This window comes from Cornus florida, unplaced genomic scaffold (assembly GCF_030987335.1).
Source record: "Cornus florida cultivar Cherokee Brave unplaced genomic scaffold, ASM3098733v1 CherokeeBrave_3.0.0_Hap2_Chr03, whole genome shotgun sequence".
In the NCBI taxonomy this organism is placed as follows: domain Eukaryota; kingdom Viridiplantae; phylum Streptophyta; class Magnoliopsida; order Cornales; family Cornaceae; genus Cornus; species Cornus florida.
The window spans coordinates 23,002,039-23,028,356 of NW_026775573.1; the positions used below are offsets into that span (position 1 = coordinate 23,002,039).

The 26,318-nt window shown below is 35.0% G+C and overlaps 2 protein-coding genes across 2 annotated transcripts; both read left to right on the forward strand.

Moving 5' to 3' along the window:
* Positions 1-1,843: 1,843 nt before the first annotated feature.
* On the forward strand, positions 1,844-5,366 carry LOC132298699 (uncharacterized protein At2g34160-like). Its single transcript, XM_059795085.1, has 5 exons — positions 1,844-1,954; positions 4,240-4,288; positions 4,538-4,600; positions 4,757-4,821; positions 4,935-5,366. The coding sequence occupies exons 1-5, from the start codon at positions 1,862-1,864 to the stop codon at positions 5,040-5,042; spliced, it is 378 nt and encodes a 125-aa protein (XP_059651068.1). The 5' UTR covers positions 1,844-1,861; the 3' UTR covers positions 5,043-5,366.
* A 9,024-nt stretch (positions 5,367-14,390) lies between these two features.
* On the forward strand, positions 14,391-24,762 carry LOC132299940 (flowering locus K homology domain). The gene is made up of 7 exons (XM_059796833.1): positions 14,391-14,569; positions 16,118-16,412; positions 20,758-21,010; positions 21,738-21,886; positions 21,977-22,258; positions 23,181-23,375; positions 24,351-24,762. Exons 2-7 carry the CDS (start codon positions 16,128-16,130, stop codon positions 24,525-24,527), a joined length of 1,341 nt encoding a protein of 446 aa, XP_059652816.1. The 5' UTR covers positions 14,391-14,569; positions 16,118-16,127; the 3' UTR covers positions 24,528-24,762.
* Positions 24,763-26,318: the final 1,556 nt, after the last annotated feature.

The window sequence follows — 26,318 nt, forward strand, 5'->3', positions numbered from 1 at the left end:
TCTGTCATCTTGTAGCTAATATGGTTAGGTTTGTGCTCCGCTTACTCTACATACACTGTGAGCATGTATGTATATCAATATAAAATTGATTCTTTGGTAATGGGTTATAACATAATCTATATATATGAAGCACATACATGTAAATTGACTAAACAGAGAACAAAGGACAAAAAATTGTCAAACTAGTGGAAATGAGAGCTCAGCTAGGCTTAATAGACATAGAAAATACCAAGAAAAAAAAAAAAAAAATCAACGAGGATCAAACAAATATAAATTCATATGCATACTGAAATTGCAGAAGTACACACATTTAACATATATATTACTTTAAAAAAAAAACATATATATTCATATGCCGACATATAGAAATAAATAAATACACATACACATTTAGCATAAAATTAATTTTTTAGAGAAGTATTGAAGAATCAAACCTGGTGAAGAGAGGAGAGAAGAAGGCGAACTGCTGAGAATCGAAGGAGATGACTTGTATCTTCATATGAATATTGAAATTGATTCGATTAGTTTTGCGAAGACCACTGAGCTAAACCTGATCGCCCAAATCAAATTAATGATCGACTGAGCTCGGCTGACCGACAGCGGCTCAGAGGGTCTGAACGGTTGGCAAGGCGGTGACGGACCGGCGAGGATGAAGATGGCCGGCGAGCAAGGAGAAGCTCGCACGGAACTGATGGCGGGCCGAACTCTCCACGGCCGATCCTCACCACCGCTTCCTCGCTGGAAAAGGCAAATCCACGCCGCCGTTCTTAACGCTGGCGGCGGCAGAACCGGCGAGCTTGGAGGGACTCTCGACGACGAACTGCAGTGGCTGACTTGGCAGAAACCGACGGTGAGAGGAAGGATTGACGGCAGCTGCTTGGGACTGGCATTTTCATCCGTATGTATAGCTCGGACCAATAGTCTCGTCATGTTGTTATGCCCAAGGTTATGGAATTCTTTCTCTTGTAGCCGTAGAATCGTCAAGGGAGGAAGTTCCGATGAAAAGGTATATGGAAGGATGATTGCATGGGCATTTTAGGAAGGACAAAACGGTAAAATGCGTATTACAATATTAATTTATGTCAAATTTATGACAAAAGATTAAGAATGTTTACTAAAAAATACACTTTAAGAAATCTGCACTTTCCCCAAATATATATATATATATTTCTTTCTTTCATTTCTTTCACTTTCTTTTATTTTCACTTTCCATTATTAATTTTCATATACCCAAACAAAGCCAAAACAATTAAAACTTATTAATATGAATTTAAATGTAAGTAATCCCCATGACTCTTTTGATTTTAACAAAATTAATATTTAAATCCAAATTCGATGGGGCGTGACTGTTCTGATATCATTTGTCACTAGGCTGAGTACTTCACAATCCCACCAAAAAAAAACATAAACTATATGTTAACAATCTGCCTCGAGTCAATTTTATAGGGTTCGAGAGCACCGATTAACTTGGAATTACATTTGATTTCCTCCACACTCTTTTAGACACCATCCAATTAATCTTATCATGTAAATCATATGGGATCATTAAATACAGGATTTAGTTAATGACATGTATCTAGATATTAGATGAAGCAAGTCAAAATTGATTTGATTGGTATTATTTTCCCTCACTAATCCAAGTGTTTAATGTCCCAACTGCCAATAAACTTTACCAAGTCAAATACCAATACGTGTTGGCTTCCCATTGGATGACTAGTCGATGCACCCGCCATTTGTAAACCTCCCATGGTAACGGTCCAACTGGTTTTTCGAGCACAGTTCCCGCTCTAGGCAGCAATGGGAGAGTATATAGAGAGAGAAGGTAGTGAGGGAAAGAGAGCAATGCAGGAGGCGGTTGCAGATGCAAGAAACAGACCCTCAAATGCAGAAGAAGAACCGAATTCAGGTCTCCAACACCAAGAAACCCCTCTTCTTCTACGTCAATCTCGCCAAGGTAAAACCCCCCTTCTCTCTCTCTTCTAGGGTTTCTACACCATTCCTTCTTTATGTCCAAGTGTGATTAGAATTTATCATTTTTTTTTTTTTGGCTATTGACATCTTATTGTCATGTGAAGTTGAATTTTTAAACGACTTGTAATGTGTAACGTTACTCAATAATTAAAAATGCTTGAAACTACATAGTTTAGGGAACAATGTTTAAACACAGCAGGGATAGCTATGCTAAATTGTAAGTCATGGATACTTAAAAATGCCATATATCAATTTTTTAACTATTCAACTTATGATAATATAGAGAGATTCAATTTAGAGGATTGTTGTCTCTTTTCAAGTGGTATATGAATGATTTATGTAATTGATTAGTGGGTTTAGATCACTGTGTCAATTCGAATAGAGGAGTTATGATTTTATACGTAAATTGGATATTGAATTTTTTTTTTTTTTTGGGAAGCTAGGATATTGAATTTGTTGATATAGTGTAGTGGAGAGAAAAAAATATAAGAAATGGGAAAAAAAAAAAAAAATCTTTGGCGTAATTGAGTTGAGTTTTTCAACTGCAACCAATGTTTTTCTGTTTGGTTGCCGAGGTATTGTGAGAATAAAAAGGAAATCTAAAATGTTTTCTCGTTTGATATATATTATCTAGTACATGTGAAACTTGATGTATATGGAGGCTGATATTTCATGTCATGCATTCTTTTCTCCGCAGTTTATGTTTATTTCAATGGCCTTAGATTGATATATTTTCCTTGCCAACTTCTGTGCTGGTTAAAAACTTAAAAGGGGCATCTCTCTTTTTCTTTAAATTTTCCGGCCTCCCTTTAGATAGAAAATTGAAAATCAAGATTGATAAGTGGTGAATTTTCACCTTTTTCTTTAAGTTTGCTTGGTTCGATTAACTTTGCGAAGCAGTTTTTGAAGATTTGATATTAAAACTGAACTTGGTGTACATTCCCGAAAAATTATTGAACTGCTTGTCATCTTGTTGCCTAGGCAATATGCATATCTCCTTTTGAAGTTTTAGGCCATTAGACTAAAGTGTTGAAGTTTTAAGGTGCAGCAATAAGTCCCATATCAGGTTACCAATTTGCTCATAGGAGATTGAAGAAACTTAGCACACAACAACAATCCCCAATTGAGGGGTTGTAGGTATAGGGTTCCATCCGTTGACACATGGGCAGTTATCCGCGTTTCAGTTGCCTTGACAAGCCATTTTGGAGGACTTCAAGGAGGTCGCGATTTGATGGTTAGGAGAGAAGTGTTGGCTAAGAGGTGATGCTATAGGGAATGAGGAATTCCACCACCTCAAGCAGTCCCATCTTTCGTACACCCATGGGGGACGCCTACATTTACAATGGGAAAGAAATTATCTGAAACTTAGTTCTCTTTGATAGCGATAATTCATCATTCTCGTCTCCCTATCTCCTTGTTTGTCCTTCACATTTGCTTAGGAACATGTAGCCCTTTTTATATGTGACATCCAGAGGTGAGCAAGGAGTCTTCTCTCACCATTACTCTTTATATATATGTATGTATGTCTCTCTCTCACCTATCTCCTCTCCTTACTCTTCCTCTTTCAATCACTCTCCTTGGGTGGTCTTTGTAGCACAATGTGTATCAACTCCCATACTGCATGTTCGCTCCACCGGGAAGGTTATCATTCAAAAAGACATTTTCTCTCACCATTTTGTTTGAGTAACCTCCCACTCAAACCATGTTCGGATGTTCCATCAGTGAGACTCGCTATAAAATTATGAAATGAATGGAGTATGATTATGTCCCGTGAGAATCCCAGGACAGATTATCGAGGTGTTGAACCCTTATTCTCAGATTCTAGAAATTTTGTAAAGGAAAGGTTCAATTTTCAGGAGAAATTGGGCTAAATATTAATCCATAAAAGAATCATAGATTTATAAGCAAAAGACTCAAAAATCTAAATTTTATTCCATATCTAAAAATCCTATTACACCCCATATATACATAAATGAACTTGATCCCTAAGCAAACAAATTTGGAAATAAATGGAACCCCTTACATAAAATATGTTCGAAATAAAACAAGATCAAATCTCATTAAGAAAAAAGAACTAATAAATCTCAATACTGAGATAGAACATTATTCACTCTTTTAAGTTACAAATGAAAAAGACAGTGCTTGTATTCTTTTCTTAACATGAAAACTTGATTGTCTGCCTTTGGTTTGGTTGTATCATATTTGCTTTTAAAAGTCTTGGATTTGTTATCAGTTTTATGTTGAATAATGTTATTTTCTTTGATGCAGAGATACATACAGCAGCACAATGAGGTTGAGCTCTCTGCTTTGGGCATGGGTACTACTTTTGAAACTAGTCATTTGATAATGGATTATGAAATTGGTCTGTTATGGTCACGTATCAGTATTCCGTTAACGATTCTAAAAACAAAAATCTAGATTTATGTGATAATTTAGAGAAACAGAAGGGACATTTACCCATGATAGTCATAATTTGATGCGCGGGAATTAATATCGTTCCTCTTATATTTTCATTCATGTGTTACTATTACTCCACTTCTTGATACCTTACATGTTATTATCGCAGCAATCACTACAGTTGTCACGGTTGCTGAGATTCTAAAGAACAATGGACTCGCTGTTGAAAAGAGTGAGAATCATTCTTTTCCTAATGCTCATCAACATCTTATACACATAGTAGAGATTTTGTTAGTGAAAAAAAAATCGATTGGCTGTGACCGAAAATTTCTGCACTCTTATTGCTAACAATTATCGAATTACTAATTATGTTGGGGGACCTGGACAGAGGTTTTGACATCTACTGTTAGCATGAAAGACGAAAACAAGGGCCGGCTTGTTCAGAAGGCCAGGGTGAGTGTTAATTTGTTATTGATTTATATTTTAGTGACAGTAAATGAGTTCATTGTAACCATTTCTTGTGACATTTCTCTCTATTGTTTAATCACTTTTCTCATGACTTGCAGATTCAAATTATGCTTGGGAAGAGTGAAAAATTCGACAGTCTGATGGCTGCTGCTTCCACGGAAGCACCAGAGGCGGCTGCAAATGACACGGACGAAAACAAACAGTAGCACCATTAGATGTTCCATTGTTGTAGCATAATGTTTACATTGATTCTATAGTATGCACGACGCAAGTCTAGATAAGAGGTGTAGCTAGGTACTTTCTGCTTAAAATTGTTGCTCATATCAAATGGTTAAGAGTGAAGAGAGACAGCAAACTCGGCCTTTGATTTTGCGTTCTGGGAAAGATGATTATAAGCTTCTTTCTAGTTGGTTTTTCGTATTTTTGAGATGTAACCAGTCTAACTACATCTTTTCAAACTTGTAATTTTCCAATTTACTGTACGTGTACGATGTTATTAATCGAAAAAGTGGAGAAGAATCTACAATTCATTTTTCAGATTGTCTTGCTATTTTATTCAACTTTCTTTTCTATGCACTAATAACCATGAAAGTATTTTTTTTTTTTTTGGGTATAAATGCCAAGCAAGGTTATGAATTTTGAATTCTGCAGGATAATTTTTTTTCATCTTTTATTATTTTCATGGCTGAAACTGACATGATACTAGGTGCAGGTTTGTGACTCTGCGTAAAACTATTTACGGAAAGCATATAGTAAATATTTAAATTCATGATGAAATTCTTTGTGACTTACAATGCTGAACTTCTCATCATTCATTAAAATAGAAATTTGAGGTTATGGGTAATGTAATACTATCTCACTGAAACTGCAAGAATTCAACCAAATAAGAAATGAGTAATCATATGAACAAGAGCTGCTCTCTGCTAGACTTCACGAATTCACATTTTTTTCTACAATTTTTTGATTTCTAAGTTCTTACCCTTCCATCGGAAACCAAATAATGGAGCAACCTTGTGAGTCATACGCAGCGGAATGTATTAAGGTTTTGTAAAATAGATCTGTGTCGTTACCAACTTTACTTATTTTAGCAATTAAACAATTAATCACATGCAGATAAAATAAAGCAAAAGTTAGAGATGACACAAGGATTTTAGCGAGGAAACCCTAGTTAATAAAATACGTCAACTGTTATGGGAAAAACCTTGTGGACTATGCTGTATGCTTGAAACAAAGTATACCGAACTTTGACTCTGGCTCACACTCTATTGTTCTACCCAACACCAACTACTGATAATCCTCTGGCTTTGCGACTCCCTGTCCAACAGCAACTTGACCTCAGGCTTACACTCGATATTCATAGAAGAGTAACAGGTAGATTAGACGACACTCCACGAGTGCTCCAACCCTTTCAAAGTGCGATTGCGTGTACTTCTGTTCTTCAATCGTCTGAATGTTGTAAAAGAATATCTGAATCACGATCAGGATTTGAACACCACAACTCTAAACTCACTATGTGTATGTGTTCTAGAAAGATGTCAGAAAAACCAACTCTGATTTTCTGCAAAAATAATCTTTCGAAGGCTTTAAATAGTATCTGAATAATAATGTAAAAGCCGTACATAAACCGATGTATATGAAATGGTTTATATAGAAAATATAATGACCTAATCCTTCTGAAAATAAGGAAAAATTTCGTGCATAGGATTTGGTACAATTCTAGACCAACTGGGAAACAATTCAGAATAAGGAAACTGAAGTTGTATTGTGAACAGAACATCTTGAACCGGTTCAAAGAGGCTGAACTAGTTCAAGTTTGGCAGAGACTTTTCGAAGCCAAACTTGAGCATCTTGAACCGGTTCAGATCCTCTGAACAACTTGAACTGGTTCAGCCTCTTTGAACCGGTTCAAGTTTGGTAGACTTAAATTTTTGGTTCCTTCAGCCCTGATTCATTCTACTATAATTTTAAACAAAATGGAGAGTGTAGAATGTGTCCAACCTTGTTTAGAATCTTTTCTAAAGTGTTGTTCTTACTTTTTTCTTCGAAAATCTTCAAGTATGGTAAGTTTGAACAATTCCCAGTTCTGTAATCCCTGTCAAATTTGATAACTTACACAACAAGTAATACGAATTACAACTTGACTTGGACTTATTTTGTCTATGATAATTGCCAAAAATAAATTAATATCTCACAAGCCTCTCATCAACAGACAAATACAAGAAGGAATCTCATCTTTCCACATTTTATTCATCTGACAATAAGACTCACTAAAATAAAACACTTCTACTTATGTGACACGAAGAGTAACTTAATATCACTGGTGTTGAGGCTGAAATTCGCGCAGTTCGATACGATACCGTTTTCCTGCAAGGAAGAGAGGAGAAGATCGATGAACCTTGACGGCACCGATGTGGTGCCTGCCAAGAGCTCTCCGACGATCAAATTAGTCACGAAGGTCTACAAAGAAGGCAAGGATTAATAATAGTTTTTACGTCGTACCTTCTTTAATGGCTTGATGTCCTATTTATGGCTGTCGATTGGGATCAAAATCGTTCGGCTGATGTCGATGGTTGACCTTATCTTCCGCTTGTGCGAAATCATAGGAGATTTATTACCAGATTTGTCGGAATATGATTTAATCCTTTTGATCTCTTCCAGTTATAGTACGATTATTCTTACATGTTTAACCACGTCAGATTTAATTTCATTATCCTGGATAACGAAATCTAATCAATCTTATCGAGGGTAGGGTAGGTTTATATTTTTCCCTATCATTTGCCCCCCATTCCCAAGCTTGCACGTCTAGCTTTGGGAATGTAATAAATAATAATAATACTTTTTCTTTTTTTTTTTTTTTTTTTTTCAACCCCGATGAACAGTACCCGCGGGTACTATTCACGTAAATAGTAACTCAGGGAATTTTTTTTTTTTTTTTAATACCCCTGTGAACAGTACCCGCGGGCACTATTCATGTCAATAGTAACTCAGGATTTTTTTTTTTTTTTTTTTTTTTTTTTTGCACCCGAGGGAACAGTACCCTCAGGCACTGTACATGAACAGTACCTGCGGGTATTGTTCATGAATAGTAATAATTTTTTTTTTTTTTTTTTTTTTTTTTTTTTTTGCACCCGAGGGAACAGTACTCTTCCTTTTAGAAGGGAATAAATTATATGAGTTTCACTCCTTAGTAAGGGAATTGAACTTTACGAGTTTTACTCAGCTCACCTCTTTAATAAAGGATTTTTATTTACTATCCCTTATTGTAAAGGGATATTAATTATGGGATTCATCCAACCCAGGTCTTTGTAGTACAGGACATTCATTTATTATCCCTTATATTACAGGGATATGGATTACGGGATTCATTCAATCCGGGTCCTGATAATACATGATACTTATCCCCTATAGTCCGGGGATATGGATGACGGGATTCATTCAGCCCGGGTCCTTGTAATACAGGACACTCATTTACTATTAGTAAAGGGGAAATGGATGACGAGATTCATTCAGTCCGGGTCCTTGTAATACAGGACACTCATTTACTATTCCCTTATAGTACGGGGATACGGATTACGGGATTCATTCAGCCTAGGTCCTTGTAATACAGGACACTCATTTACTATCCCTTATAGTACGGGGATACTGCACGTATAAACTAAAAGGAATTTTATTAAAGACCATCATTATTAAAAATAAAATAACACGTGATGGAGCTACCCTCCATTTAAAATTATTAACTAAGATGCCCCCAGTCTTTATTGTGAATGACTTGATAAGGCTAATTCCAGCCGCGAGACAATTTCTAGTTGGTATATTCATCTGAGTCATTCTCATGATATGTGCTGTCACTCTGGCTGAAGAACGATTTCTTATATTTTGTATTATTTTCATCCCTGGCGAGAAGGGCTGGCCTCTTCTTGTCCTCTCCTTCCTTCCGTGCACTCATGGTGTCTTCAGCGTTGATGTGTTTTTTCGCTCTGACCAGCAACTCTATCATGCTGGTGGGAGGTTCTTTTGATAAGGAGAACAAGAATCTGGAGGTTTGGAGTCCTCCTATGAAAGCTGTCAAAGCTACTTTGTCGTCCGCCTCTTCTACCTGCAACATCTCTGCGTTGAATCGGGTAATGTATTCCCGAATCGACTCTTCCTTTTGTTGTTCCACGGTAAACAGGTAAGTAGCCGGCCTCCTATGCCTCTGACCTGTAATGAAGTGGCTCACAATTGCTTACTCAATTCTTCGAAGGTGTTGATGGTTCCTGGCTTCAACTTGTTGAACCAAACTCTCGCTGATCCCGTAAGTGTAGTGGGAAAGGCTCGGCACATAATTTCATCTGGCACAGCGTGTAAATGCATAAGAGCTTGAAAAGTTTCCAGGTGATCGAGGGGATCTTTGGTCCTATCGAAGCTTTCTTACCTGTTGAACCACGTCAGATTTGATTTCATTATCCTTGATAATGAAATCTAATCAATCTTATCGAGGGTAGGGTAGGTTTATATTTTTCCCTATCAGTTGGCATGGAAGTCTTTGTCCATTTGCAGGGCATTTTATACGGTTGCTTCTTTAAGCTCCCAACAATGCCAACATGTCATTTCACATCCAAAATAAGGTGTCCTACAGATGGTTTGTAGCTTCAACAAATTATAATTCCCCACAATGGCCAAATGTGATGCACCCAATTTAGGAGAAAAAGTTCAACTAAACTTGTAAAACCTGCTTTTTCGCAACTATGTGGATCCAGTTCATGAATCTTGTTTGGTCAATCTGTTTTGTCAAGGTCATAACCTTAGTCAAACCAAATGTTAGCATTGGCCTCTGGTTGATGCTACTTCGATTGGTACTTTACCTCCGAGTCTTCCAATTGTTGAATATGGTGATAGGAGGATTCACTTGACGAATGATTCAACGGTTGAAAGACCCCGTTACCTGAGGTATTGTAGATTTTATCTGATATCAACATTCGTATTTTAATAATGCTTATTTAATGAATCCATCATTTCTTACCCGTCTAACAACCACAATAAATCAAAAGTACTTTTTATGTCTAATAGTGGAGGTAAAAAAAAAAAAAAAAAAAAAAAACATAAACACATAAACACAAAGATCCAGTCGCCAATAATAAAACAATTTGGCACATACGAGAATATTTCTGCTGCATATTCCCTCCGTTCCAAAATAAGTGTCTCTTTTTTAAAATTTAAATTTTTAAGAGAATGATTTTTATTGTATTAGTAATGAATAAATTACTAAATTTACTTTTAGTTAATTCAGAGTGGACCAATGGTGTGATGGTTTACTTTTGAGTACGGCTATTTACCTCGACAAATAAAAACCTACTACTTCATCGAGTCTATGTGGCTGGCCACCTATATGTCAAATATAATGGGATCCATTTTAAAATATAAGGTAATTAACTATTTGAAAAGTTGTACTTCATTTTTTAGGTTTCATCTTAATCTATTAAAGTTTTAATCACCTTGTATATCAATTTGTATATGCATTTTATATATATACATCATACTGCATCTCTATAAAGCATACACACTTACGACAGTAGCTCCTATATATAATTAGATAGGCATTTGTTCATTGTTACAATGATCAAAACTAATGATCTATGTAACTCCATAAACAAAAACAAAGAGAGGAATTTAAAAAAAAAATTGTAAAGCATTGAAAAATATTGCAGTTTTTGTTTTAGATTTTGTACCAATCAAATTCTTATATTTGAGTACCACGAAAGTTGCTGTGAAAGCGAAAAAGAAGATGATACAGTTATGGAAAACTGAAAAGATAAAGAAAAGAAAATTGGTGTATTTTATGGAAATAAATAAAAGTAGTAATGATGCTTATTTAAATTGAATTTTATAATAAAATGTCATTTTTTTTGTCAGTCGGTTTTAAGTCGGGGTATTAATATAGTCAATAATATTATTTCCCTTTACTTTTTATAGGTTCAATACAAAAAAAATTAAATTGGTAATATTATAAAAAAAATAAAACATTGACTTTTCAAATGAGACATTTATTTTTGGACGAATAAAAATGAAAAATAGCACTTATTTTGGGATGGAGGGAGTATATTTTTGTAGAGAATTACAACATGGACAATAAGTGTCTCCTACCCATAAATAGGAAGTTTCTTCTACCAAATGATGTAGTCTAATAAAATTTTGACATATATACTCAAATTAATTAATATTAAAAATATATTAAGAAGTGGATCGACCCCATTTTAATGGGTTAACTAGGCTCTAATTAAAATCGGTTAACTAGGCTCTAATTAAAACTCATTTGAGAATGTTTTTTAAATCGTCTCTTCCCCTAATCTCCATCTCTATTCTCCTGTCCGCGAACCCTAATCAATCTCAATGGCCACCCCAAGGCTTAATGTTTTTCCTAAATTGTAATCGATTGAAACATTTAATTATTACTTAGTATTTTGGATTGAAACACTAATAGAGATCAAACTAAGAATTTGCTTTGCCAAACATAGGTTATCAACTTCAACATCAAGTTATAGATAGAGAGATGCATTCTAACCCTACATATGTAGACATATACATACATCTTATATATATAGCAGGAATCCCCTCTCATATATAGAAATATATAAAGATACATAATGCCACATAGATACCATATTAGATATATGGAGTTCTCTCCATATACGTACAAACAGTTGAGTAATTTCCCACTATATATTTTTTTAAGTTAACCATTCCCCACTCTTATATATAGGTTATATATGAATCGGGTTAATCTAAAAAAAGAAAAAGAAAAAAGAAATGGATTTGTTTTAATTTGGTCTTTTTTGTAATTACGGAGCATTAACATGTGTCCAAATTAAGAAAATTCTTATAGAAAAATCATACTTACATGATAGGAGACAAGTACTGCCCTTAACTTATTATAAACATTAGTATGACAAGAATTGCCTACTTAGCGGTAAGTAAGTCATATGTGGTCCAATCACATGTGTACAAATAATCTGTAATTATAAAATTTTGAAAGTGATAAATAAGGAAATTAGAGGGTAATTGAATTTATTCCAAAAAAAGTTATTCTCCTTATTTAACACTTTTAAAATTTTATAATTACAAACTATTTGTACATTGTGATTAATCTACTCATTGATGATGAATAGGCAACTCTTGTCATATCACTATCAAATTCGAATTCAATTTGAGTTATTCCACAATTCTATTCCATCCCAAACTAAATTAAGGTTGGAAACTCAAATGTAGGTTGCAACTTAGGCTGGGTAACATGAACCCAACCCTAGCCCAGCCTGATTTTTCACGGGCTTGGGCAATCATTTTTATTATTAAGATTGGGCTTGGGTTGAAAATTTTCAACCCAAATTTAAATAGGATTGGGTTTGGATTGAAGTGTTAGCAACCTGAACCAACCCGAATTCTAATATTATTTTCATAGATATATTTTTATATTTAAATACATTATATATAATATTTAAACTATGATTACTTTTTTTTTTTTTTAACTTCTTTTGTTAAATCTTAACTTATTGTATGTTAACATTTAGGAGAATTAATTTTCTAAAAATTTATTAAAAATTTACAAAAAGTCTTTAAACTTTTTCTTGTTTAAGAGTAATTTAATCTAAAACTAATTAAAAATCATATTAAATTTTCGATATAAAGATTAGCCATATGAGTAACTCGAATTAACTCGAAGTTTTCACCCAGAATCTAAGCCCGCGTTGCAAGCCCAAATTTAAAAGAAGAAGGATGAATTGGGTTTGAGTTGAGTAGTTAAGGTTGAGAATAGAGTTAAAGTTAGACTTAGATTTAGGATTTCCTATGATGGGTTGGGCTCAATTTATACCTCAAATCCGCCCGAATTGTCTATCCAAGTTGCACCCCGGTAGATTTAACTTCTTTAAATTGCTACCATAAATAAAAAAGGGGCAAGTGCAAAAAACACCCTGAAGTATACATTTGATAACACTTTTACCCCTTATTTAAAAAGTTGTGCAAAAAATACTCTTATTCTTTTCAATTTGTGTTAAAACACCCCTCAATTAATATAATGTCTATTTTACCCTTTTACTTTTTCAAAAGTGCCCCTACCAAACATCATTTTCTTTTTTCTCTTTTAACCCTTCTTTCTCCAAATGAGAGCTGCCGACAGACCGATGAAAAGTTAGAATATAGGATGGTTCAGCGGTTTGGCAAAGGATGGTGGCGAGCTCCGGAATTGATGGGTCTAACTGAGACGATCAATAGCCCTCAAAGCACTCAACCAATATAAATATCAACCTACGTAAACACAGTTTAGTGTTGTTACTCCTCTATATGCAATTAGTAGACAACACCAATCAGCTCTAGTCGGCGGAGAACTGATTCCAACATAGAAATCCAGATCTATATTCACATTATGTAGATATTTATTGAGAAATATTACTCTCATGACCAAGATCTGGAAAACCATCATTCAATATACATACTGTAAATATATATATATATATATATATATATATATATATATATATATATATATATTAGTGGATGTATGGTTAAGATCTTCATGAAACTAAAAGAACTTATATTTCAATGCCATTTAAAGTTCAAAGTGAAACATGTGAATCAAAAAATAAGCTGGAATCTACTGAATTCTAACCAAATCCCAATTTGCAATAATTGACGATTTCTAAATAAATTGAAGTAAATCTTAAATTCCAGTAAATCTAAATCACTCTTACCTTGAAAATCAAGGTTTTCCCAATCCAACCAGCAGGGTGATTCGCAGTATACTCATATCCCTGGTCAAATTACTCTCAATCACCACTATATCGCCGAATATAGTCTGAATTACGGTCGAGGTCACCGGTGCCAAATCAAATGGACACAATTCCATTTCCAGAGGCAAATGCACATTCAAATCACAAACACCCATCAGAGCCCTCGCGCATGGCACAAGCCGGAGCAACTCTTTGGTGCTTCCGCTCTTGCTGAAGAGCACCAAAGATCGGAATTCGGCGATGATTTTTGGGAAACGGAGGACCGGAGAAGGTTGAGGAGGTAGTGGAGGTGACCCACGTCGGCGGCGCAGACGCCGGAGAGATTGAGCCCAGAAAGGTTATTGTCGGATTTGGTGCTCTTCCAGGGACTTGCGATTCGAGCTTATTAAAGAGGTTGCCGGTCAGAGAAATTTGATGTTTATGGGTTAGTTATGCTTGCAGTCTTGCACTTGAAATCGTTGCCGGCCTTGTTTAGTTGTTCGTCTTCATAGATTCAAAACCCAGATCTGATCACAAATTTTTAATTTTTTATAGCTACCCTTTTGAGTCATTTCACAAAATATTAATTATATATATATATATATATATATATATTATATTATATTAAATGTGTAGCTAAGGGTATTTTAGCTATAAATGTATGAGTATGACCTATTTGCATAAATATTATAGTTTAGGGAGTAGGACAAGGGTATTTTCGTCATACTACTTTGGTCAATATCGAAATAGAGGTATTCAAAAAGGGGCTCAATGTAATTACCAAACAATACGAAAGCTAGAGATCACCTATCGTCTATCGTCGTCACACATAAACACAACGCACATCATTCTTCGAGAGCCTTTTATACTTTTCTCTCTAAACCTCTGAAAACCTAAAAACCCGTTAACTGTTTCTTTCTTCTCCTCTGCTTCACACTCCACAATTGTTGCTCTGCTTCCAAATTGCCGTTGTTGCTCTGCTAATCATCCATGTAAGTGCATACATGATACATCTCACACATAAACTCAGTTTCTAGGGTTTTGTGATGTTGGGTCTGTACTATATCAGTAGTTGCTTTGCTTGTCCGTTCTTTACCCTTTATATGTATTGGTTTTGATTGCAAACCAATTACTATGTTGACTCATACCGAATTGCTATGTTGGGATTTAGGCTTTGTTGAGTGTAGTTGTCTGCTTTGAGGATTATATATATATTCTTTTGCTCCAAATTTTTTTATTAATATTTTTTTTCCTGTTTTGGATAAAATCTCTTGGTTAGTTTTTCTTTTTCTCTGAAGGGTTCTTGTTTTTTTTTTTTTGGTGATTATCCAAATTTTGAATATGCCCAGATTTCGTTCTTTGTTTACCTGTTTATTTCCTTTATTTTTTAGCATATAATTAACAAGAATTAAGTTTTTAGACACTGCCATTTGGTGCACTTGTGTCTTGGTATCAATTTCTTTGTAGTTTCCTTATAAATATCAATAATGTACTGCTCAATTCTTCTAAATTGGGCTGGGTTAAACCTGTCAGACTGAGGAAGTTTTAGTGAAATAGGAGATCGTACTTATTCATGCTAATCCTGTTCCTTAAAATTTTGAATTAAGAGGAACCTGTGTGTGCAATTGTGTATATGCATATACTTTGCTGGAATGAGATGAATTTAATGCTAACAGTGGTTTCTTACTTTAACGAAGTTAACATAGGAGTGTGAGTTGACAAGGATCATTAGACAAGAATACATGCGGTTGCAATTGGTCTTCATGTTGTTATAATAAGGAGATTGTTATTGTTATTATTTGATAATTAAGACATCATCAGGGAACATCCTTAAATGTGAAATATTTACATACTATGTTGTCTCAACCAAAAAGGTCTAGATTGTTAGTAACACCTAGAGAGTCGACGTGGATGATAACTGATGATGTGTCAATGTATTTGCAATCATGTATGTGTGAGTTTCATTGCTAGTGTTATTTAACTGGACAGTTCTATTGAGCCCATGATACAGCAAACGGGCCAGTCATTCAGTCCTTTTTAATTTTCATACCAAGTCTTTAGGTTTGTTTTAAATTACATTTAATATATGGAGTAAAAAAGATTTGACCCTTGACCTCTTAAATGCCTTAACAAGGCTAGGTTAATGGGCTAATGACCAACATGCCAGCACTACATGTTTTTTTTTTAATTTTTGGCTCTTCTTAGTGTTTATTATTTGCGAAGCAGAGTCGGTTAGCTAGGTCAACCTGTTGTTGAAACAGTTGACCTTTAAACCGGCCATTAAAAATGGCTCTATGCCTTCACTCTTCAGTTCCGATAATTATGCAATTTTTGCCTAAAATGAGAGTACTTCAGATGCTATCTAGATTAGCTGCTCCTAGGTAGTTATAGCACTATCAGAATGCCATTCTATGATTGTTATCATAAAGGAAACTAGTTACTTTGCAGTCATAACAATATTATGGTCTTTTGAACTGGTTTCTTCATGCTTGACTGTCGAATATGATCACTTATAGTTTCAGTTTGGTTCTATGTTTCAGCACAACAATTATGGCTGAACTTGATCAAAGTTTTGGTGAACAAGATATTGATGGAATACCCGAGATTTCACATCCTGAACAAAAACAGGAAGATGATTCAGTTATTGGAGGTGGGCCAGGTGGCGATAAGAAGTGGCCCGGATGGCCTGGAGAGAGTGTCTTCCGGATGTTGGTTCCTGCACAGAAGGTTGGTAGTATCATTGGACGCAAAGGAGAGTTCATTAAAAAGATGTGTGAGGAGACCCGAGCTCGCATTAAGATCCTGGATGGTCCTCAAGGAACAGCAGAAAGAGCTGTAAGTTTTTATTTTATTTTCTTTATTCATTTTATCTTTCCATGAGAGATTTATGGACATTCTAGGAAGCCAACACTGGTTAATGCTCAATATTTCTTGGTCTGACCTATTTTGATGTTCCCTTAGTATATTTCAATTTATTTTTTTACCTAGTTTTGGTGCTCCTTATGCATCTTCCTTGATTTCACACATTTAAAACAATCTGCTAGCATGGAGGTTCTGTAATTTCATTTCAAATATCTCTCTTCCGAGTTAGGTTATAATTTTTATTCACAAACAATTTCTTTCTATGATGATTAAATAATGGTGAATGCATGCAAGTAAACAACGAAACTTGTTAAAAGGTGTGAAGGATTGAAATAGTAATCACTTGCAAATATGGTTATATGATGGTAAAAGTTTGCGGTGTCACTAAAACCGAAGTGCAAAGTGATAAGATTGCTAAAATGAAACGTTTTGTATGATGTGAACTAAGATATCATAATATAATTATGATTATGAAGCTTGGTTGTCATGTCAGGAATTTTATTTTAATTCAAAATTTAAATGAAAGATATGTAATCATCTTAGGAATAAAATAATTGAGATGAGAAGATCAATTATCAATCAGTGGCTGTAAATCATCGACCAAAATGATGTTTGTCATCCAACCATGGCAGAGCTGGTTTTGAATAAATTATGAAGTTTAAAATCTCATTCTTTCTAAAGTTCTCTGAACTCACCAATACACTATAACCGGATTAAGTGATATAATGGTCCATTATTATGAAGATTCAAGAGGGACTCAAGAAGAAAATTTATTTGTGGCACACATAAGTCATTCGTCTTATGGCTTCATTTACTGCTTTCTAACTCTGCTGTTTTAGAAAGTTGGAACATAAATTCATATAGTGCTAATGAATCTAACCTAGGTGAGGAATGTGGAGCAAGGAAAATTTTGACATCTTATAGATCAAAATATAACTTCATATTAGAGATACATCTACCCTAAATATAGTTATATATATACCAAAGCAAGAAAAAGGACAGACAAATTTAGAATTACAAAGCTTTAATAAAGCTCCTTTTATTGCAATAACAAAATCGATGTGTGCAGGTTCTGTCGGCAAAATTTAAAGGCAACAAATCAATCATCAATGTATTCTCAAAATATGAAGAATCAAACATCCAGAATACTGGGATCAGCATTGATTGTTACAACTGCTGAAAAGTTGATTCAAATAAACACCCGTATCTTATATGAAAATGAGAATCGAGCAGCTCTGAGTTCTATCTGGTAACTTCAGAACCTGGATGGTTGATTTATTGCCACACATTTTAAACACCATGAAGAATGCTGAAGATCATTGTTAATGCTTGAGTATTCTCTTTAAGCTTAACCAGCCTGTGATTGCAGTAGGGATAAACGTTACCTATTGCAGTTAAATAATTTGACGAAATAAATTAATTATGAACCTTCAGTCTTATTCTTAATCTTCTTGCAAGTTCTCAAATATCATGGCCTTTTTGATTCTATAGTATGCGAACAGAATATAGAACCAAAATTTAACATCTAAAAGTCTAATCGAATTCGTACCAAGAAAAAGTACAGTAACTCAAGTATTTTAATATTATGTTTTATATGATATTGCACAAATGAAGTGCAACATATTTTCGCAATCCAACTATTGATAAGAGAAAAAGCTACTCAAATGTGAAGTTAGGACATCAAAATTACTGATATACTAAAATGTAAAGAAAATAACACAATAATGCAAGTTAGAAATTTTTTCATGCCTGAAAATCACTTTTGATGTAAACATTTGGACCAAGCTACCCTATTAATTAATGTTTTTCCCTTCTCTTACCGACGATTTTCCCTCAACTCTGCACTGTATTGTATTCACCAACAATGCCAATGAAGAAGACTGGCACTCTAAGTTGCTGTCCTCTATCATTGTCACGTGTTCCTCTCATCCAACACTTTCGCAACTCTCTCGTTTAACAATCTCACTACTTTATGTGATATTGGTCAACAGTGGTTGGAGTTGCCAACTTTGCCTGATGGCCGTGATCAGAAGCATTGGTGGCCAGACAATGCAAAGACATCTGACTTGTGGTAATTGGCGAAGTTGATCGACAGTTTTGTGACTTATTCTGTTTGACTATGCGTGTTTGTTTGTTTGGGGTTTTGTGATGGTCTTTTTATGATTATGGAATAAGGCTTGATAAACAATTGTGACGGGGTTGAATTTTGTTGGTTCAAATCTTTGGAAAGAACTAGGGTGTTAACCGAAAATTTGAATTTTCTCAACTTATAACTAATGGTTGAAAATTTTGGTCTTGCCACTTGAATTATGCAATTACCTAGGATATACACCCAAAGTCCTGTGGCATTGCAGCAAACAAGGAGACAGTTTTATAGATCCTAGGATTGTTAAACTTCATTTGCCTTAAAAAAAAGTCTACTAAGTTTTCTGAATTTTATGTTTGTATGCATTCTCAATAGATGCAGGACAAATGCAAAGACTCTTTCCCATAAGTTTTGGTTCCTCACTGATTTGGGATCTTAAGTGTTCTATTTAAAAATATATCTATTCGGTTTATAGAAAAAAGTTTAAGATTTTTGGTTTGGGGTTGGTTGGGTAAGGTAAAGAGGAGTTTTGTGGTTTTTCTAGAGCTGTCAATGGTAAGTTGGATTATTTGTAGTACTGGGATGGTTAGGAATAAATATTAGATGGAGGAAATTAGGGGCATCCCAAAATAGAGTTTTTAGTTTCTAGCAAGGTTCGAAAGCACGCGGATGCACAAGTCGTGTAACGGATGTGGGGTCGTATAGGATGTAACAAAATGGAATTGGTTATTGTGGTTATGAAATTTTATTGATGTTGCACGCCATAAGATTTGCACTATAGTCTATGTCGAAAGAGACTCAAGTGAGACATGTCCAATTCCCTAGGGACTCATCCAAGTCTCATGTGATTCAGATTCTCACTTGCATATCAATGAGTATTGGACTCAGATTTGGCCAAAATCACCTATTATGGTACAAGATGGATAGTTGGTTCTTGGAAACAAGGTCTTGTAACTCTTGTTGCTAGTATGAAATGGAGAAACCAATATAAACTGATGAAACTTATGACTTCCCTTTTAAAACCATTATAAACTAACTAAATTCCATATGAAAATGCCTAATCACATAACATGTGCAAAATTATGTTGCAATCATGTCTGGAGAAGTTCGGTATTACAAAAAATACCCTCGAGTCTTAAAACAAAACAAACATGTTGATACTGAACTCAGACTTGGCCGAAATCACCTATTATGGTACAAGATGGATAGTTGGTTCTTGGAAACAAGGTCTTGTAACTCTTGTTGCTAGTATGAACTGGAGAAACCAATATAAACTGATGAAACTCATGACTTCTCTTTTAAAACCATTATAAACTAACTGAATTCCATATGAAAATGCCTAATCACATAACATGTGCAAAATTATGTTGCAATCATGTCTGGAGAAGTTCGGAATTACAAAAAAAACCCTCGAGTCTTAAAACAAAACAAATATGTTGATACTGAACTACAGAATACAAACTTAAAAGAACAAAACAAAGTATGACTCTTGATGACTCAAAACTTGATCATGCAAGGTCCTGAGTTCTCGTCTTAAAATTAATACGTCTTGCTTTTAAATTGTTGTCTTTTAATTTGATTTTCTTGAACTTCATATGAATTGCATCACTTGTGAGTTGAATCATGTTCTTGATAATCTTCTCGTGGTTGTGGACTGGTTCCATGTATTTCATGGTAGAAAGAACTATTTACAGAAAATTAAATTTGTTTATAAGGCGCCGTCTCTCTCTCTCTCTATCCTCTCTCTCCTTTTGCCCCGCTTACTTTTTCTTCTTCAATGGATAGAAAATTTACTGTTCTGCCTCTGTTCCCAAATATCCATGTTGTATCAGAATAAGTGATATATATATATATATTTTACTTACATCTGGTAAATCAAATATTTTGGTATGGTAGTTTACCTCATTTTTTTCCTTGTACTTTTCTTTTAATCACTGTAATCCAAGTCTTAATAATATTCAGCATGGCTTTCAGAAATTTTTGGTTAGTCTCTTTGTCAAACTTCAAAAGTTGTTTTTCTTTTTATTCCTATTGTATGGGAAAGAAGTTCATGGTACTCCAATTTGCTGTAGTGCTATTAATTAGTCACAATTTTTTTAATTATCTGGTGATTATGCTGCTGTTCACTTTTGTTGTTCTTTTGGAGAAGGTCTGTAGTACTACTAATTAGACACAAAAAATTAATTATCTGGTGCTTGTGCTGATGTTTCCTTTTGTTGTTCTCTTGGAAAGGTTATGGTATCTGCCAAAGAAGAGCCTGATGTTACTCTTCCCCCTGCTATTGATGGCCTTCTTAGGGTTCATAAACGCATCGTGGATGGGTTAGAGGGTGATTCTTCTTATGCTCCACCAGGTGCGGGAGGCAAGGTTTCGACAAGGCTGCTTGTGGCAGCCGCACAAGCGGGAAATTTAATTGGAAAACAAGGAGCAACAGTCAAATCTATTCAAGAATCATCCAATTGCATTGTTAGAGTTCTCGGGACAGGTTTTCTTCATTGCATTTGTATTCCTATAGTAGTATTGTACTATTGTTCCTCTCTTACTTTGGCTAAAGTTGGACTTTTCATGTGCCAATTCTTCAAGCAAAAAATTACATCTTTATGAGTGAGGTTTTCTGAGACAATTCATTATGTCGGGTCTGTTGACCTACTCAAGGATTTGATATCTTGAGAAACAAAGTATGTCACTGGATTTACTGGGTTTTGAGAAACTCATCACTGGCTTATTGTTGTACATGTTTCCTCATATTTTCTGCTATTTATTGTGAAACATGCAAGTTTTTGTTTACGTCGGCTTGATTCCTTTCTTGGGTTTAGTTCAACTTGTTGGAAATAAATAGTTGAGCTCAAATTGCTGTGCTAAATGTTTTGGAACATCATATGTGTATTTTGTTTTTATGTGTTTATCCAGCTTTTAAAGAAACAATCAAGGTTAGTTTTGAAATTGTTGACAAGAGTTACATCGTATCCATTCTTTCATTCTTCATGAGTATGGTCGCTTGTACTGAGGATTTGCACGACCATTGCTTTAGCTGGAAGCAAAGAATTAGTTTGACTTTCAAAATTTATATATACATAATACGTTCACCATATTGTCCGAGTCAATCACAGACTGCTAATTTTAAGCTCCTTGAAAGTACATTTTTGACTTGTATATACTTTTCCTCTTTTGCACATCTCACTCTTGCCAATTATTGAAATGGATTAATGCAGAGGACCTACCCATTTTTGCTATTCAAGATGATAGGATTGTGGAAGTAGTAGGGGAGCCTGTAGGTGTGCACAAGGCAATTGAATTAATTGCTTCTCATCTGAGGAAATTTTTAGTTGATCGCAGTATAATTCCGATGTTCGAAATGAATGTAAGTCGGCTCTTTCATCAGCAATTCAGTCAAGTGAACTATTTATGACATGTTGGGAATATTAAACTGACTCATTATGAGTTTCATCAGATGCAAATGCAGAACACTCAGATGGAACAACACATGCCTCCTCCCCAATCCTGGGTTCCACAGCCTCAAGCTTATCCTCCAAATAATACTGGTGGAGGTCCTGGTTATGTAGCTAATCCTCATTTCATGCCTCCTAGGCAAATTGACAATTACTTTCAACAAGAAATGCCACCTCCGCTAGAAAAACAGCCTCATCAGGGTATTTCTGTCTACGGAAGAGAAGCTCCGACTGGAATGTATGGATCATCCAACGCCCAGCAGGCGCCTTCAGTTATCACACAGGTTAATATCTGCTTCCAGTTTTGGTATTACTTTAATCACAAGTGTTTTTTTTAGTTAGGAGAAAAGGCTGGAGACTTTGTCAAACATAGGAATCAAGTTCAGCTCCAAGGATTGTAAATATCTATTTTAGGTTGGACATAGGATTGGCTTCATGCCCGGTCATCTCCCTGCCCAACCCAGCCGGAATATGTAAGGAAGAATTCTTTCTGAGCCTACATTTCCAGATGGGTTGATCAATCATGACTGGACTTGTAAATCACTTGAACATCTTTCCTTCAGGCTGCACAACTTTTTTTTGCTTAAACTTAGATTTCCATGTCAAATGGACCAGGTTGTTAGATGTACTAAACCATAAGCTGTCACCCCAATTCTTCATGTGCTGCCCCCCACACCACCCCCCCCCCCCTGCGGTGCCCGCCCGCCCGCCCCGGTGGGTTGTTGTTTTTTTTTTTTTTTTAATTTTTTATATTTTTATTCATCAATTGAATGACTCCATTGTCCTTGAGTTCCAGGATTTAGCATGCTATAAACTTTTTTTGTTTTCTTTCTCTTTTTCATTTTTCCTGTTAAGTTTCCAGGAGCGAGAAAAGTAGTCGCACTAGTGTCAATTCTTTATTTTGGTGGGGCCTGGGTCAAGACATGGCCAATTAAGTTCAGCTTAAAGTCTGATCTTATAACTTGTTTGTGAGCTCAGTTTAGCCAAAACAACTGCTCCTTGTACAACCAAGTGAAGAGCTAGTGAGGGCCGGAATGGAATATCGTATGTAGCGTAGAATCAAATCTGAAGCTCTTTAAAACTTGGACATGCTTTAGGCCATCCCATGCAAGTCCAAGTTCATGCAAGTGCTGTAGAGAGGAAAAAAAAAAAAAAGTGTTTATCTAATTGTCTTAACTTAATAATTTGATATTAATTGTTTTCCAGGTCACACAACAAATGCAAATCCCACTATCTTATGCTGATGCTGTGATTGGTACAGCTGGTGCAAGTATAAGCTACATTCGGCGTGTTAGTGGGGCTACTGTTACCATACAGGAAACAAGGGGTGTTCCTGGCGAAATGACAGTTGAGATCAACGGAACTGCTTCTCAAGTACAAACAGCTCAGCAGTTGATTCAGGCAATCTTTCTTACCACTGGCTTCTGAATGAATTTATTTTTCGTTGCATTTTTTTTTTCCCATTGGCAAGAAACTCACTCTCGCACACTTTTTTTTGCTTTCTTTATGCTATATATATTACTTGCTGATTTCCATTTTCAGAATTTCGTTGCTTTTTATTATTTGAGCTGGAATCAATGTCTGTGCTTCATCTTTTTATCATCAAAATGCTATTGCCTTTATTTTTTTTTTTTTTCTTAATTTGGATTTCACTTTCTTTACATTATAATTTGTTAATTATTATTTGTATATTATTTTCTTACTTTGATTAGTCAATACGGGACACGTATAGTTATACGATACAAACCCATTGACATGGCAAATTTTGTAAAAAGTATGAGACAGACTTAGACTATTCCTTCAAAATTTTGCACACTAATTTTTTTATTTTTATTTTTTGGAAAGTAAAATTTTGTATACTAATTAATGAGTAATGTGGAAGATCAAACTTGACAAAGCTTATACGGACTTGTTACATAATACTTACTGTCTTCTCTTACTACTTTTTTTTCTTTACAATTGTGTTCTTGGGCTATATTAGGAAGGATGCATATTTGACCTATAGTGATCATGTGTACAATGTCGATCTATCATTAAAAAGAAAGCGTGAGACGTGTTAAGACATCATCTCTTGTTTTTAGGAGTTTAAGCATGGCTCATATTAAGTTGGATTTGTGCAACATAGGTAATGTGTTAGAAATGAGTAGTGTGTTGCTCCAAGTGTTTGAAATAATGCAATTTGTTTTCGAATTATGTGCACATTCACATCGTGTTGGACATGTCCTTGGAAGTGCTTGTTGGTATCTCAGACAGACAATGGCACTTTCGTGGTAGTGACCATGCTTGGCCTAAAAAAACTTCTAAATCTAGTTGATTTTCAAGTGCGCCATTGTGAACTATATCCGATTATCAGCTGATTACCAATTTGTGTTGCAGAATTTCATGGCTGAAGCATCAGTCTCTCAACAGACCCAACAAGTCGGGTCCACAGACCAAGGTTATAACTCTTACAACGCTCATGGTTCTCTTTACGCATCTCCTCCTTCGAACCCAGGACTTGCAGGCCAAACTGGAGGTTACGGTTCAGTGTATGGCACCAACTATGGTTATTAAGCAGGGTGGTCCTCGGTAGCATTCCCTTCTCATTACAAGTTTATGATATTTCACTATTTTTTACTCGAGCATTGGTAAACATACCAAATAATTCCTATATAGGACGGTCTGTATTGTAATTTGCTTCCTTTCAAGTTCACTTAGATCAAAGCACAATGCTAGATTTATTGTGTGCATTAGGTGAGAACCATAGAGTTAAACTAATTCGGTATTTCAAATTTCTTACACTTTTCAACTTCATGTCCTTTCTTGAGTTGAACCTATTCCATAGCTTCATATGGGTCTCTTTCCCATTAGTACTAGTTCTTTGACAATATAGAAAATAGACTGAAAATATTCATGGGTCCGAAAATGAAATTCTGAGTCTCAAAGTGGTAAGGATTTGAGTATTGATTTGTTTCGAAATGATGGGGAGTTAGAAAATATGACTAATTTTATTTGAATTAGAGCTGATGAAATGATATTAGAGATTAATAACATTATGATTAAGAGTACATGGATGGCATCAGGCACTTTTTTCTCCCACGACTTGAACTCGTTGATTTTGACTCATGCTATTAAATTTTTATGGGTTGAAATGTATATTAGGCCTCACTGAAATTTTGCAGCTTATAACAGTCGCGTAGGCCTCTCTAAACTATGGAGCTATAGCAATTTATCATTTTCTCTTTCAAAAAATAACCAATGGCTATATTTATAATGGTTATATTTTAAATGGTTACATGTTAAAAATTCAGTATTTTCTAAGAATTGTTATATGAAAACAAAGTTTTTTTTAATTTTACCAACAAGGCTAAGCTCCTACTTTTCAAAGGGAGATCAGGGATTTGAGCCTGACGTGTGTGAGTACAAATTAGGAAAAAAAAAAAAAAAAACACAAACAAACAAAAGTTTTTTTTTTTAAAAAAAGAGAGCTTGAACCAAACAAAAAAAAAATTCAATACAAACAAACAAAAATTCATTATTTATTTACTGAATTTTTTTTTTAAGAAAAAAAAAAGAAAAGAAAAAAGAAGAGACCATGGAAAAATAAAAGGGCCAAAAAGTTTTTTAAAAAATAAAATAAAATAATTATACAGGTTTTGGAAAGTGGAATGCCAAACAAGGCCTTATGACCATTGCCCAAAATTCCCATTGTTTTGGACAGTTGATTTATTGGACAAAGGTAGAAAAAAAGAAAAAGAAAAATGGACCCAATTCCTTTAGCGATCACTCATCGTCAGATACCACTTGCACTATAAAGAGCCTCCTACTGGGCCCCACTATCAGGCGAGGTTGCTGTGGCCCAAAATTGATAAAGTGCAATGACCTCTTCAAAGGCCTTCAATGACTACGAATTTTTGTTTATCGGTTCCCTCTCGATAGTCATTGAGGATGAGTTCAATAAAAATTCGTACGCCCCCAATAATTTTAGTTCACGGTACACTATTGCTGACAAAATAACCTCCATACCAAATGCTGACATGCTATGCCCAAGCTTAAGTTCACATTCATTCATTTTATTTATTTATTTAAGTTAAAACAAACACGCACTCATTATTCACCATATGCTTCTACTGGGACTCAAAACTCTCGACCTCCCCTTTTAGAGAGAAGAAATCATACACATTATACCACCAGACTAGAGACCTTTTGGTCACATTCGTCATTCCGAGTGGAGCGGCCAAATTTCAAAATAACAAGTCTAGTCCGAAACTTACATTTTAATTCAATCGAATAAGATGAAAATCAAAACAGAACAAGTTCAAAAATTGCTGTGCTGAAGCAAAAGCCACGATGAACACAAATCTC